The sequence below is a fragment of the Hydra vulgaris genome, chromosome 08 (assembly GCF_038396675.1).
Source record: "Hydra vulgaris chromosome 08, alternate assembly HydraT2T_AEP".
Lineage (NCBI taxonomy): Eukaryota > Metazoa > Cnidaria > Hydrozoa > Anthoathecata > Hydridae > Hydra > Hydra vulgaris.
In genome coordinates this window covers 50,067,501-50,082,946 of record NC_088927.1, presented here as the reverse complement: position 1 = coordinate 50,082,946, position 15,446 = coordinate 50,067,501, and the positions used below count along the sequence as shown (strand labels likewise).

The 15,446-nt window shown below is 25.5% G+C and overlaps 2 protein-coding genes across 2 annotated transcripts; one reads left to right on the top strand and one right to left on the bottom strand.

Annotated features, from left to right (window-relative positions):
- Positions 1–228: 228 nt before the first annotated feature.
- LOC136083401 (uncharacterized) lies at positions 229–1,621 on the bottom strand. The gene is made up of 4 exons (XM_065802797.1): positions 1,459–1,621; positions 1,168–1,311; positions 721–1,050; positions 229–521 (listed from the first exon to the last, which is right to left on the bottom strand). The coding sequence occupies exons 1-4, from the start codon at positions 1,619–1,621 to the stop codon at positions 229–231; spliced, it is 930 nt and encodes a 309-aa protein (XP_065658869.1).
- Positions 1,622–8,110: 6,489 nt separating this feature from the next.
- Positions 8,111–13,153, top strand: LOC136084355 (intraflagellar transport protein 140 homolog). Its single transcript, XM_065804383.1, has 9 exons — positions 8,111–8,246; positions 8,775–8,867; positions 8,985–9,091; positions 9,225–9,303; positions 9,428–9,519; positions 9,710–9,837; positions 9,908–10,025; positions 12,600–12,747; positions 13,125–13,153. Coding segments are annotated over exons 1-8 (678 nt in total). The 5' UTR covers positions 8,111–8,245; the 3' UTR covers positions 12,660–12,747; positions 13,125–13,153.
- Positions 13,154–15,446: the final 2,293 nt, after the last annotated feature.

Below are 15,446 nucleotides of genomic sequence, written 5' to 3'. Positions count from 1 at the left end.
TAATCTGGTATTTCACGGCTTTAAACTTTTAAAGCGATATTCCCATCGAGTATCGCTGGGCGCCTTTAGATTAATTTTTGAATATTTTACTTGAATAGCCCATCGCTTTGTCGATGCAGCAAAAATCTTATATATATTATTTAATGTAGTGAAATAATTCTGACTTTTAATAGTGTTTTTTACACTATCTCCTATTACTAAATTGATGTTGTGTCCACCACAAGGTGTTTACCATGCTTTATTGTTGATTTCTAAAATTCGACTTTTCACTCCCTTATATTCTCCTTTCATATTGCTTGCGTTGTCATACGACTGACCACGGCAATCAGCAATTTTGATTCCAAATACTCTTAATTCCTCAATAAGGACATTTGCTAAATTTTTGCCTGTTGAGGACAATATATTTACAAAGCTTAAGAAACTTTCTTGAATACTTGGCTTGTGGTCCGTTATTTTAACATACCGAATAATGATGGACAACTGATCTTTTTTGCGAAAATCCGGTGTTGAATCTATCATAACTGAAAAGTACTTTGATGATTTAATATTATTTACTATTATATGTAAAACTTTAGAAGCTAGTTGTAATATAATCTCGTTTTGAATTTTAGCGGAAAAATATGACGTCACTCTTATTTTCCGTTTCAGTTATTGATTTTAAATGCATTTTTAGTTCTGGAACAAAATCAGAAAGTAATTCAATTACTCCCAAAAAATTACCATTATTCGGTTCAAAAAGTTTTTCGTTGCTGCCTCTAAAAGCTAAATTTCGTTCACTTGAAAACAATACCGCTTTTACTATACATTTCAAAATTATTTGCCACCTTCGTTTTTCTTTATTGAACACATCTTCATTGAGATGGTCTATTCCTGTTTTACGTTTAATATTAAATTCTAGAATTCGCCATTTATACGCTGATTCAAGATGTTCCTTTGAAGATTCATGTTCAGATAACCGTTTTCCTGTGTGTGCATAGTCAGAAAATCCTCCATAAGTTAAGCTTATTTTTATCGATGAAAACAAACGGCAACAAAAGCAGAAAATGTTTCCTGTTGAGTTAGAATATAGAAGCTATTTTCTTAATTCTTTTTCACCATTTTTCATTTGCCGATAAAAAAAAGCGTCACTGAAACATCTTCCTCGAGAATTTCTTTTATAACGGATACCTTTTATACATTTTGGTGACTGCTCGACCAAAAACATCCGTTGTTTGTTGTCGATTTCAACAGGCCAAGTTGCAGGATCTAATATATCATATTTAAATTTAGCAGATAAAGTACTGCTCTCTATTTGTGGATTATTACTAATTTCTGAAATATTATCAGATAAAATATCGTGAATATTTACGCAATTGGTTCCTGATTCATCATCTACATTTTCGCTCTGATTATCATCAATATTCTAAAGTTGTGGCTCATTGACATTTTCTTCTACATTGTTTTCAAGTTGAGACATACTATTTGAATTACATATTTCAATTAAATTAGTGTTCGAAATTGATGAACTTTCGCCTCGTTTAAAAAATTTATCTAATGATCCAGCAAGCCTATTTAATTCTGCTGATTTCCGGACCTGTTTTGCTCTTTTTTGTGCGCCGCTTTCATAACATCTTTTCGACATTTCTAATTGAGGTGAAAAAATTTACAAAAACAACAGTTTAAAAAATAAATAAAAAACTAAAATAAATATATTGATAACACAACTGAGCCTATCTTACCTGACACCTGATGTATTTCTTCTATAAATTTGAATATATGTATATGTTTTCAAACTATGTTCGTTAACACAAATTGAATTTGAAAAGTGAAAATTACAATTTATTAAATATATAAACGAATCGTTAAACCTAAAAATAATGGCTATGTTTTATAAGTCAGCCGTAAATTATTTGCGCAATAATATTAATTAAATAGATCCATAAATATAAAAATATAAATGTTACAATTATAATAAAATTTAATTAAAAAATGTAAATTATTAATAATACCGTATTTTATAATTTGCGATGCACAATATCCACAAAAAATTAAAATAAAACTTATTTCTGTTTATAACTTTGAAATAATATTACTTTTCACTAATAATACGATATAATAAACAAACAGAAGATAACAATTTGAAGCAAAAAACAACTGAACTATTAAGTATATTTGTTTCAAATTAAATCGTTGCCAATTAGATTTTTTTGAAAGTTAAACGAATTTTTTTTTTTCTTTTAATTCGTAGTAATTTATGGTATTGGAGAAGTTTTTCTAATTTATTTAATAGGGGGCCCAGTGCGATTGCAATTGTTGCACTTGCGAAAGTACGGCGTTGAATTTTGGGATCGTCATAAAAAAAGTACAAGAAGTTTAAGCTTAATTTTTAATTGAGAAATTTTTACGTCATAAAATGTAAATATAGGCTTTGGAATTGTAGCGACTTGGTTTTGTAGCTTTTTATCCCCTTTGCAATGTTTTCTTTTTATTCGCACTCTTTCTTTATTTTATTAAAAATGCAAGCTAAAAACATTATTTCTTATCTGCAATATGTATACATTTTTACTATGTATACATTTTTTATATATTTAATTGTACAGATTTTGTACGATTAAACATAAAAAATGTATATATATAGTATAATATTAAAACTAATATAATATCAAAAATTAATGGAGTTTAGCACTTGCAAATTGGAAGATCAAACATTTTTGATAGAAGAAATACCTATTTATTTTAAATTTTCTAATTCATTCTAATTCCAATGTTTGCGAGATTTTAATTTCATTTTTATATCCACTCAATTTAATTACAAATGTGATTTACATAAGGTTTATATCAGTTTAATTAATGAAGTTATCAAAATACAGAAGGATTATTAAACTACAATAGTTTACTTAACGTCTGTTTAAATAATGAAGTTATCTAAATTCATTTATTAAATAAACTTTAGCTATCGTTATTTTAAGCATAAATTGTTTTTGAAGAGAAAGATTATATTCGAGATTCAAATGATTCATTGACAATTAATGAAACATCTGAAGTTAAAATTAGGCACTAAATTATTGGTTAACTAAATTATTGGTTATAACAAAAATGTCAGGAAAATAGTAAAAATGTTTAAGAGGTCCCCAAACAAAAGTGAAAGTTATTTACAAAAGTACGTAAAAATTAAGTTTAGAAAGATCATTCATTTAATCATAGATTGCAAAATCCGATGGCGCAGCTCGTTACTTATGATGGAGCAATTAGTGAATTTAAAATTAAAAAAGTTATTGCGTTAAAAAGGCACTTCTAGATTTAGAAGTGGATTCTAACATTGATGATTCAATAAAGGTGAACGAGAAAGAATATAGAATGATATCTGATTTAGTAGTACTTTTACTTCCAATAAAACAACTGTGGTAGTATTTTGTCAACAAGACGCAAATTTAATTTCTTCTGACTAGGAATGTGGAGTCCCAAAAAGGAATCCGGATTTGAAAGTCACAAAAAGATTACTTTATCCGTGTTTTTGGTATCTAGGAGCTCTAAAAATATAAATAAGTTTATGGACTACTAACAAGAAAAAAATTAAGACTTTAAGGTTAGAGGAACAATCATTTTTTGAACCCGGAGTCCTTAAGTATAATGGCGGTAAGGACACCAGGACTCCAGGACTCCGGGTTTAAAAACAATAAGTTTCAAGTAATAAAACTCATGAATTTATTTCTTATAGCAGATCATAAGTCATTAAACATAATTTGAGCCTCTGGACATTACAGACTTGGAAAAAGTAGAGATATAAAACCGGAGTCCTTTTGTGATTCAGCATCCCTGCTTCTGACAATGCATAAAAGTTTATGTTGACAAAAATAAAAGAACAACAATTTAAAATAAGAAAACAATTATATGATGCTTTGAGTCACCGAATTTAATAGTGTAAAACAGCGTTAAGAAGCTTAGTATATCTTCATGACCAGCTTACTTCATAAAAGATCCCAGAAGTTTTTCTATCAAATACTAAAACCTAAAATAAAAAAAGTTATGATAAACCTGATAAAGTGTTTAAACTCGGCAGATATAATAACAGCAGCATACTTAAGTAGAATAATGTCAAAACAATGAAAATGAACAAGTTAAATGAAGTGATGGAAAAAAGTTTGGCAGCAATACAAGCACAAACTATAAAGGTAAAAAATAACTATTGAAATTCAAAAAAAATACTGTCATTTGAAAGTAGTAGCTTAAGATGTGACCACCTTTAAAATAAAGTATCATTATATATTATCTATATGGCCAACAAGTAAGGAGTCTGAAAGAGCATTCTCAGTTTTTATGTTCAAAAAATCAAATAGAATTAAGCGATGAAATGATTGACGCTTTGATTTTTTAGGATAGTACTTTCAAAAATAAATATAACTCATTTATATTCATGCATGTTCATATTATTTTTAGTTATTATTTTTATTTATACTGTGTTATCATTTTAAGGTATTGTTTTATAATTTAAATTACCTAGGTTCATTAATGAATGAAGTACTTTATTAATATCATAATTAAATCACTTTTAAGTATTTGATGAATACTTAAAACGTTAGTTCTTCTTATGCTTCTCTTTCTATAGTTGCGTTTTTTTCTATTCAATCCCGGGATATCCCAGGATTTTCCGAGGGCAACTTTTCTAATCCCGACATCCCGGGATTGAAAATGTACGGGATTTTAGCCATCCCCAAATCCAAACTCTAAAATTCTTAGTATTTAAAATTAATAGTTTAGTTTATTAAATAAAATGATATGGAAATACTTAAAACAGTTTTACGTTTACATTATTGTATAGCATGCATGTACATTGGTTGAGGGAAGAGGTTGTAAGGTGTAAATTGTTAAGTGCAATTGACTTCCTTTTTTTGTTATTAAAAATCAGCATGATATGTGTTTGCTATTCTAAATTACCTAATTTTTCAAAAATGACTCCCTCTTCCTAACAATTTACATGCTACAGGCCTGTATAAAAATGTTTAGTAATTGCCTGAAGAATATTATGAAGTCTATCCTCTTTATTTGTCTTTAAAGTGTTGAACAGCTTTATGTGACATTTACCACTGCAAGCTGATTTGCGCAAGCAGAGAACTTGACAAATGATTTAGTGGCTCTCTCACTTTCGCAAGCAGCTATACTTTTCTGTATAGCTGCTTGCAAAATGTTTCTTTTTTCACATCAAAAGCTCTTCCTTAGTGATTTCTAAGAGAAAAAAGAAAAGATAACTTTGCTCCGTGACAAAATCATCAAGAGATGACATTGGAACAACGACTGGCTGAATTCCAGGTTTCTCAAGTACCATAAATTTTTTTTTCTGGAACAGCAAAATACAGCAATTTGTTAAGGATGTTGTTCTTGACATCGGCATCTAGATCCCTGTCAGAAAGCCTAATAAATTAAACTGTCTACGCTTTCTTGAAGCCTTTCTCAAATCTTCAGCTGGCTCTAGTATTGCATTCTGGCATTTTTTTCTTGAAACCATTGTCTGAAAATATAGCCAACAGTACAGTTTATAAATTTATATATATTTATATATTTATAGTATAAAATGTAGCTTACAATACAGTATTTGTTTAGTAACAGCAAAAAAATCTATTAAAAAATACTTTTTTTGCTAAGCAAAAAAAAGTGCGTATCATACACAGCATACACGTGTTGCTTTTTATTATAATTATCTACACTTAACAAATTATTTGAAAAAAGTCTCTTAAACAATTGAAAATAAATTTTAATGAAATGAAAATTTACTTATTAAGTTAAACTTTCATTTGTCTGCGAGCAATCTTTTAATTTTAATTTTAATGTTAAGAGAATAAGCAAACAAATCTTTTTCTTTTTTTTTGTCTAACATATTATTAAAGTTATTTATTATATTATTTTTTAATGCTTTTTGTTATGTATTATAAATAAAAATATGTAAATAACTAAAAAGTAGTTATATAAATAATTTTAATAAAACATTTAAATTAAAAAAAATGTGTTGGCTAATTTCTTCTAATATAAAAAATATTATTATAAAAAGATAAATTCGCAATATAATATTTTATTATATAGAAATTGCCTAAAACCACCTTCTTTAGCTTAGAGTTGGTTTGGAAGGTTGAAATTTTCACTATAAACTACTAATACATAATGATAACGATTGAACTTTTCCACATTTTGACTTTCAAAAAAAAAAAAATTATATACATATTTATATATATATATATTTATATATATATATATATATATATATATATATATATATATATATATATATATATATATATATATATCAGGGCTCAATTTGACGGTCGGACATCGAACATTGTTCGGCTAAAACCTCAGATTGTCCAATCAATTAACAAAATATTCTGACATTTTGATAGACAGGAATGAAGTTCTACAAAAAAATACTTTATTATTATTTAAATTAAATTAGTGAAAAGAAAAAAGTATGATATTTTTAAGTTGTATAAACATTTTTTTCAAAAAGTTGCACAAAAAAAAAGTTGTTTAAAAAAATAACGTAGTCTTTTTAAAATTGCACTTTTTAATCATTTCATGCTCTGATTAGTAAGTGAAGTTTAACAAAAACTTTTGAATAGTTTTTTGTAAAAATATTAACAAAAAAAAAATAAAGCAATTAAATCATTGGAAGATTTAATTTAACTTATTCATAATTTAAAGTAACTTATAAAAATAATATTTTAAAAGATTTTTAAAAAGACATGGGAAAATAGTTTTAAGCCTTTAAATTTATCATAAAAAACACATACCTACTAAAAAAAATTTAAATTTACACGTAATGCGTTTATTTTAAAGTATCATTATAAATAATTTTTTATTTTATTTATAGCCTTACCGCAAAATAAAAACGTTAAAAAAGATCAATAATTATAAGTTATTTGTTTCGTCACAATTCTTTTAAATGCGTTTAAATTCTTTTTTTTCCTCTAATGATTTTAAAACTTTAATTTAATTTAGATTGAATTTTTTTTTTTCAGTTTTCTTTGTGCATATTCTAAACCAACATCAGTGTGGTAGTGCCTAAATGGAGTTCGTGAGCCTCCTAGGCAGAGTGTAAACTCCATTGAGAGAGGTGTCCTTAACCAATTTATAACTGCTTCATACTTCTCACCATTCTTTACAGACAGCTTATGTTATGTGTTTAAATTTATAAAATATCAAAGCAGTCATAGTCAAATTGTAAAGAAAAAAAAATAAGCATGGTCAGTTACACCGTGCGATCGCATGCCATTCCTGTTGAAGCCTGATATATATATGTATATATATATAACATATAAATAGATTAGATTAGGTTTGATAAAAATACTTAAATAACTGTTTAATAAATGTAATTCAATGTTAACTAATAAAGCTTTCAAAAATTAAACTCAATAAAAATTTAGGTCTATCTAAAAAAAGTATACAATATTGAATTGAATATTTATTAAAAAAAAAAAAATTTTTTGTCATCTTTTTATTTATTTAATTTTATTAATTGTGTCTTTTTTTTGATACACTCAAATGCTACATCCTTGATAATAAAGTTAGACAATTTAAACTTTTGTGGCTTTAAAAATTTCAAAATAGTTGCAATAATGAAAAAATGGTTTACAACTTTGTCAATAGTAAATTTAGAGGGAGACTCTTTATACAATATAATAGGCGAAGGTGTTGAATAAGAGGTGGAGTTGTAATATATGTTGAAAAGAAACCTGTCTTTTGTAGTGTTAGGGATAGGGTTTATTTTTGACAAAGATTGCACACGCCCCTGGTAGTACCGTGCTTAACCTGGTTCAATATTTGTCAAGGCTTGAGTTTTAGAGATGAAGGTTCTCACAACAACAACAAAAATCAAGTAATAATTAATAGATTTTATATATACATACATGTGTATATATATATATATATTTATATATATATATATATATATATATATATATATATATATATATATATATATATATATATATATATATATATATATATATATATATAGTATATATATATATATATATATATATATATATATATATATATATATATATATATGTACTTCAAAAAAATGTATAAAGTAATCTAAAATAGCAGTATGAAGTTTAACTATATTTGAATATATCTCTGTTTTTATAGGAACTTTAGCTGGTGGCACAGACCAAGGGCATGTTGCTCTATGGAAGTACAACTCATTAAAAAATGATGATCAGTTATGGGTTTTACAACCTCCATCTGATGTTGTTGGGAGTGTTACTCATCTCGAAGTAAATATATTCCAACCTTTTATTTTAAATAATTTTTATAAATTTAGTTTTACAAGTATTGTATGAATGTTCAATTCTCTCATTCAACTTGCAAATCAGTGTTTACTTTGCTTCTTATTTTGTAGTTGCTATATATACTGTTAATTTTGAAATGCTAAGTTTTAATGTTAAAATAAAATAAAAATTACGTTATTCAATGACTTTTATAAAAAAAACATGTATAAATATTTATGTGCATGAGATTTGTAAGAGAATCATTCAAAGCAGTAGAAAGTTGTTAAAATGTTTAAAGTGGTTGGCCATGTATCTAGGGGCAGATAGTTGTCAAAACTCAAAATTGTGCTTAAAATTTTGTATACAAAATACATTTACTAAATAACAATATTTTAAAAATTTTACAAAAATATTTAAAAATGACAGTCAAAAAATCAACAATTGTTATTCTTTTTAAAATTGTGAAAATGTAGAAGTCTTTTAACTAACCCCAGTCCATTATACATTATTAACAAACTTACTTCTACTTTCTAGTGGGGTGCCAGTCTGGGGCTAATAGCTGTCAACTGTGTATCTTCGGTTACAATACTAAACAAAGCTACCATGAGTTATTGTTTCAGTGGAAATGTAAGTGTTTTGTTACTTTTAAAACATAGATTTAGAAGAACCATTAATGAAAGTCTTTTTTAGTAATAGCTAAATTAAAATATTTATTTTTTATTTATGTAGTTCTTCCATTTTTAGATAGCTGCTGTTCAATTATCACCTGCTCATCTGCTGATCAAGTTTTATCTTTGCATGTGGAAGATTTAAAAACAGATATGCACATAAAGGGTGTGCACTGTAATAAGGTATCCTTTCTAAAGTTATATTCGTTACTGATAATCTTTTTATATTGCTAATTTAAATTTCATGTATCCTAATTTAAATTTTACTTTAAAAAATTTAAATGCAATCATTTTGTTTTTATGGAATTATTTTAAGAATCATGCTGCAATATGGAATGGCAAAAAAGTTGCAATTTATGAGATACCTGAAAATAAATCTTTTATCAGATCTGCAGGTACTTTTTAAATATTGTCTTATTGGCATATGTTTTATCCTATTATTACATCCTCCCCGATACAATTTTTAATGCTTTAATAATAGTAATTTTCTTTCTCTTATGTAATTCTATTTTTTCATAGGAAGTTTTACTTGCGATGCCCACAAAGTTGCAGTGTATGAACAGAATGTTTATTTGGTTGATTCACATTCGATATCAATTAGAACTTTTCAGGTAGTAAAAAATTTTCAGGTTGTGAACTTTTTTAGGTAGTGAAAATTTTTATGTAGTAAACATTTTTAGGTAGTGAACATTTCAAGTAGTGATCATTTTTATTTAGTGAACATTTTCAGGTAGTGTTATACTCAAGCTGCTTTAAGTCCTTTCAAATCATTTCATTATACTTTCATGTTTCATCAACTAGGGCACAGTAAAACAAGAACTTACATTTCTGGAAAAAGAAGGTGACCCTTTTGATTTGGATATATGTGGATCTCATATGGTAGTTGCAACAAATAGAGGTGTACTTAAAATATATGATTTATCACGGAGGTAAGTTTTAATATGATAATTAGCATTAGTATATTTATGCAGCATGTTTTTATTTTAAAACAATTTTTAGGGAAGCTCGCCAAGTAAGTGTCACCAAGCACTTGGAAGATTGTATTTCAAAACTTGGAAAAATTCATCTGATTAAAATCAATTGCAATGGTACAAAAGTTGCTGTATTGTCTCAGAATGTGCGTAAGCATATGAATTTAATTTTTATTGTTTTGTCTCAAAATGTGTGTAAATGTTTGAATTATATTTTTATCCTAGCATGAGATTTTTATCCTAGCATTTAATTTTCAGAATGTCTGCATTTTGTTCTAAATCTAAATTTACAAGTTTCATGTTTCACAAGTTATTTGGATCTGCATGTTTGTAAAAGATTAAAAAATACACTATTTAGTAGAAAATAAAAACTAATGTAAAAGACATTTTTATTTGTTTGCAAAAAATTAAAAAATAGTGTTATATCATAACTCAATGTTAAATATTTATAAAAGTTCTTTAAAAAAACATTGGTTTTTAAGCGAAATAGGAATTTTTTGTTCATATATTTAGGCAATTTTTATCGTTTGCCTTACAGAGGTATTGTTCTCTCGCAACTTTTAGTTTTACTCAGAAGAGACTAGATTAAGCCATTGGTCATTGATCAAAGATGAATTAAAAGCTAACAATAAAGTGGTCGTCGATAAATTAGGTCATGCAATTTTTGACCATTTTTGACTGTTTTCCATTCCTTGTCAGTTAGTTTTTATTTTTTATTTTGCATAATTTTTGTAATTATTATTTTTGCATGATTTTAAGTTGCATAATGTATGAGTCAGATTCTTGGATTTTTTTTTGGTAGTAAAGCAATAAATAGTTTCTTTTGCTTTTCTTTTTGCTTGATAATCTCAAACATTAGCTCTAAAAAACTGAATTTGCCTTATTTATGCTAGCACATGAAGTCCTGACTTGTTAGTTTAATTCATATTTGTCTAAACCAGGTTCAGACATTATTTATTTTTAAAATCTTTTAATGTTATGAGTTTATTTTTTCTTTTTATTAATGTCACTATGTTATGAGTTTGTTTTTTGTCATTTAATTGATGTCGCCATGTTATGAGTCTGTTTCATTTTTTTCTTTAATTTATCTCACCAAAGCATGATTTTTTTTCCTTTTGTATAACTTCACTATGTTATTGTTTGTTTTTTTTCTTTTAATTAACCTCACTATCAAAGTCAATCTCAATTTTTAATTTTCATGTCAGTGTTGGTTTAAGTTCTCAAAATTCTAAAAATAAAAACTAAAATAAATGTGTCAAGCATTTGATATGACAGACAGAAAGAAATAAAAGACCATTAAATAAAATTTGCCCAAATGATGACGAAAGTTGATCATTTAATATTATGCAACACTGTTGCAAAGTCAGGGAATTACTTAATAGATTTTAGTTGCTTTAAGTAATGAAACTAAGTTTTGCTTTTTGCTAAAGTTGTTGCTTTTGTTGTAAGTTGTTTGTTAATATTAATAAAATAAAATAAAAATTTGAATAAAATAAAGTAAAAATTTGAACAAATGATTAGAATCAGATCATGCTAATTTTAAAGATGCATAAAATAATACTAAACCCTTTGATTTGTTTGGGAAATAAGTTTTAGGAAAAAATTTAATAAATTTATCTTGTTGAAAAAAAGTGTAACTGAAGTAAAGATTAATAATTGTTTTAATGAAATTGCTGTTTAAGACTATTATCATAAGACTTAAATAATCAACAAGACACTCAATACTTTATGTAATACAGTATTGAGCGTCTTGTTGAATAACGATATTGCAAATATAAGTTTAGTTTAACGTTTAAAAGTTTAGTTGAGTCTCTAACTAATTAAACGTAAAAGATTTTTTGATGATAAATCTTTTGAAGTTGATGGTTGTTTTTGGATGGTGATGTTTTCGATGTTTTTTTTTAAACAGCATGAAAATCTTTGTATGAATAATTTAAAGCTTTTCAAATACAATAGAACTGGTTAAATTCCAAGTGTAGAATTTACAATAGAATTTACATAATTATGTAAGAAAAAATATTACCAATTTTTGTTCTTAAATGGATATGACTCAAAGAACTATTTCCTAAAACTTATCTTTTCCAATGAATATTATTAATAAAGTGATTAAAGATGATTGTAGTTGTTTAAAATTTACAATCAACGATAGGTCAGATATCTAAATACAATTTTGAAAACAAAATTGCCAAATCTCTGAATATTGAAAAATTAAGATTCAATTAAAAAATTTTGAATTAAGAATTGTTCTGTTTTCTTAACAAAAAGATTTCATTTTTTTAAAAAAATTAAATCTTTTTTTCTAAAAAAAAAAATTCTAAAATAAAAGAAATTTATTATCACTTTATTACTACAAGCAATTTATTTGTAAATAAAAATGAGTGTAATTTTTTTCTCACACAAAATAATTTGCATAGATGTCTGGTGCCATGAGCTCAGCATACAAGCACACAAAATATTTTGCATAGATATCTGGTGCCATGAGATGAGCATACAAGCACATTAATTGAAAAGGTCCCTAAGACTCACAAATTTGCAAAAATTCAAGATTCACAATAATAAAAACAAAAATCACAATGGCGGTCTGTTTGTTTCAAGATCCAGCCCTTATTAGAAACATTTGTTTAAAACATTTTTTTTGTATTTTTTTGAAATTTTTAGTCTTCATTCTTTTTGTTTGAATTTTTTTAAATTAGTTTATAAAGGTTTGCTTTTTTTACTAGAGCAACTATATCACTGCCCCTGTTTTGTATGTGTGGGAAGTAGAGAGTGATAAAATTTAATCTTTCAATTTTATGTCTGGAGAAAGTAACTACGAATTACTTGATGATTTATTAGCTACACAACAACAGCTAACAGATGCTATCAAAGGTTTTTACTACTTTTATATGTTTTATTAAGTACTTAGATTAATGTTGGGGTTGGGGAGCAGCAGGATTTTGTATATTAAGTAGAAAGTAGTATTAGGCAAGTACACACATCTACTAATGGGTTAAGAGTGTTGACCATTAATATCTATGTATAAAATAAATTTTTTATCTCAAAATTATATTACTTATATTTAAAAGCAATTTCACTTAAACCTTCTGAATAAAGTCTTTTTTTAACAAAGTTGTTAAATGTTTGAATAAATCAGTAAACGTATTTTTTTCAGTAGCTGATCTAAATGCTTTAATGGGCTTACCTTATTTTGCACTGTGTTTCCAAACATACATCATATATATTTTTAATCCTTTATTATGTTTTAGGTTATGTGCCTAAATCAGTATTTTGGGATGCCAAAACTTTTAGTATGTGAGACAGTTCGAATGAGTTCTATTAACCAAGAAGAAACAAGTATTGAAAAAGATCTTTATGATAATGTAATTTTTAGTATTTGTTATTCGCCTCCTTAAAATATTGTTTTTATCTTTAGGATTTGTTTTTATTTTATTTTCTCCTTTTTATCTATTTTATTCTTATTTTTTAATTCTTTTGATGTTTTTCAAAAATATTAAAATGTTTATTAAATTTACTAATGAAACTATTATAACTAAATAGTTAAAACTATTATAGATAGTTAAAACTATTATAGATAGTTAAAACTATTATAGATAGTTAAAACTATTATATATAGTTAAAACTATTATATATAGTTAAATCTATTATATATAGTTAAATTGTTATATATTTATGAGAATAATTTTTAATAACTTTTTGACTTTAGAATTCATTAATTGTTACAATGTTTAGCTGTCCTGAATATGGCTTGGTTGTCCAAGATCATTTTAATATATATAATAGTTATAATGTTAGCTTTTAATTAATTTTTTTTTTTAATTTTATATTGTAATACAAAATATAAATACATACATACATTCATACATACATACATACATACATACATACATACATACATACATACATACATACATACATACATACATACATACATACATACATACATACATACATACATACATACATACATACATACATACATACATACATACATACATACATACATATATGCATGCATACAGACATGCATACATACTTACATACATACATATACATATACATATATATATATATATATATATATATATATATATATATATATATATATATATATGTGTGTGTGTGTGTATATATATGTGTATATATATATGTGTATATATATATATACATATATATATATATATATATATATATATATATATATATATATATATATATATATATATATATATATATATATATATATATATATATATATATATATATATACTGTTGGAAATACAGCTCTTGTCTGTTTAAGAGTGATCAATATCTTTTTTCAAAAAATAGATCAAATTATATTAAAGTATAAGTTAAATTATATTAAAATCTAAGTTTTTACTATCTGTTTGTAATTTTTGTTGGATCTAGAACTGTTTTTAGTTTTTCACAAGTTCAAAAGCTAATTTTTTTGTGGATAGGCCATTGATTATTTATGTTGATGGAGAACAGTTTCCAGCCATACCTGGCGGATCAGAGAAAAAAGTTACCAATATTGTTTCGGGAAAAGAGGTAGAAAAACTTCTTGCTATACCAAAAAATGCTGAAAGGGCAGGAAATCTAGTTAAAAAGACTAACTGTTTTGTTTTTTGAAAAAAAAACTTCAAAAAAATTTACTATGCTTGTTTGCAGGCACCTCATCCATGAGGTGTTTAGAGATGTTTTCAAAGCAATATTTGGCCCTAAAACTGATACAGATGTGTTCATTAAATTATCTAGGTTATTCTAAGTCCAAAACTTTATAATTAAATAAAGTAGTTATAAAGTATATTATACAAAGTATATTGTGTCCCTGAGGATGGAGGTTCACCTACATTAGTCCACTACTTTATTTTAATTGGATCTTACAACACCATAATTTTTATTATCTTTTTACATATTTAAGTACTTTGTCTTTGTTTTGTTAAACTATTTGTTTTGTTTTATTAAACTATTAAACTCTATTCAAAAAATAATACTCACCATCTAACGGGCCATTTATGCATTTTTTTTAGTTATAAAGTATAATATTTACCTCATTGAAGCAGTTTAGAATACTGTTAGTTAATTGTCATCTTATTTATAATTGTAAGTTTTATATGCTCTAAACAAATGTTATTAGAAACTTTTTAAAACAGAAAAGTAGAAAATAATTGTTCTATACTTTTTTAATTTTGAAGCTTTTTAACTATAACATCTTACAAGAAGATAAAGATAAAGTTTACCTCCTGACTGCTACTTCTTTGTTGATGACATTTATTTTAGATTTATGGCTAGATTTTTTTATGTATAGTTCATACATTTTTAAATGTTTATTTTTTAATTATAAGATAATTTTTACTTTTCAATTCATGCATAAATGTAGCTTTTTAAAAAACAATTTATTCTAATTTTTTATTTTCTACTTTTTAATCTCTTCTATAGTTAGGTTAATTATTTTTATGCCCTAATTATTTTCCATAGTTAGGTCAATCATTTTTATGTCCTTATTATTTTCCATAGTTAGGTTAATCATTTTTATGCCTCAATAATTGGTACTTTAACAAGTTAAT

Coding starts and splice junctions, on each gene's coding strand:
- LOC136083401 (XM_065802797.1), bottom strand. CDS start 1,621: ATGTCGAAAAGATGTTATGAAAGCGGCGCACAAAAAAGAGCAAAACAG. Junction 1,312..1,458: donor TGAAATATGTAATTCAAATA/GTATGTCTCAAC, acceptor ATAATATTTCAG/AAATTAGTAATAATCCACAA. Junction 522..720: donor ACTTTTTGAACCGAATAATG/GTAATTTTTTGG, acceptor AGTACTTTTCAG/TTATGATAGATTCAACACCG.
- LOC136084355 (XM_065804383.1), top strand. Junction 9,092..9,224: donor AGGGTGTGCACTGTAATAAG/GTATCCTTTCTA, acceptor AATTATTTTAAG/AATCATGCTGCAATATGGAA. Junction 9,520..9,709: donor TATCAATTAGAACTTTTCAG/GTAGTAAAAAAT, acceptor TTCATCAACTAG/GGCACAGTAAAACAAGAACT.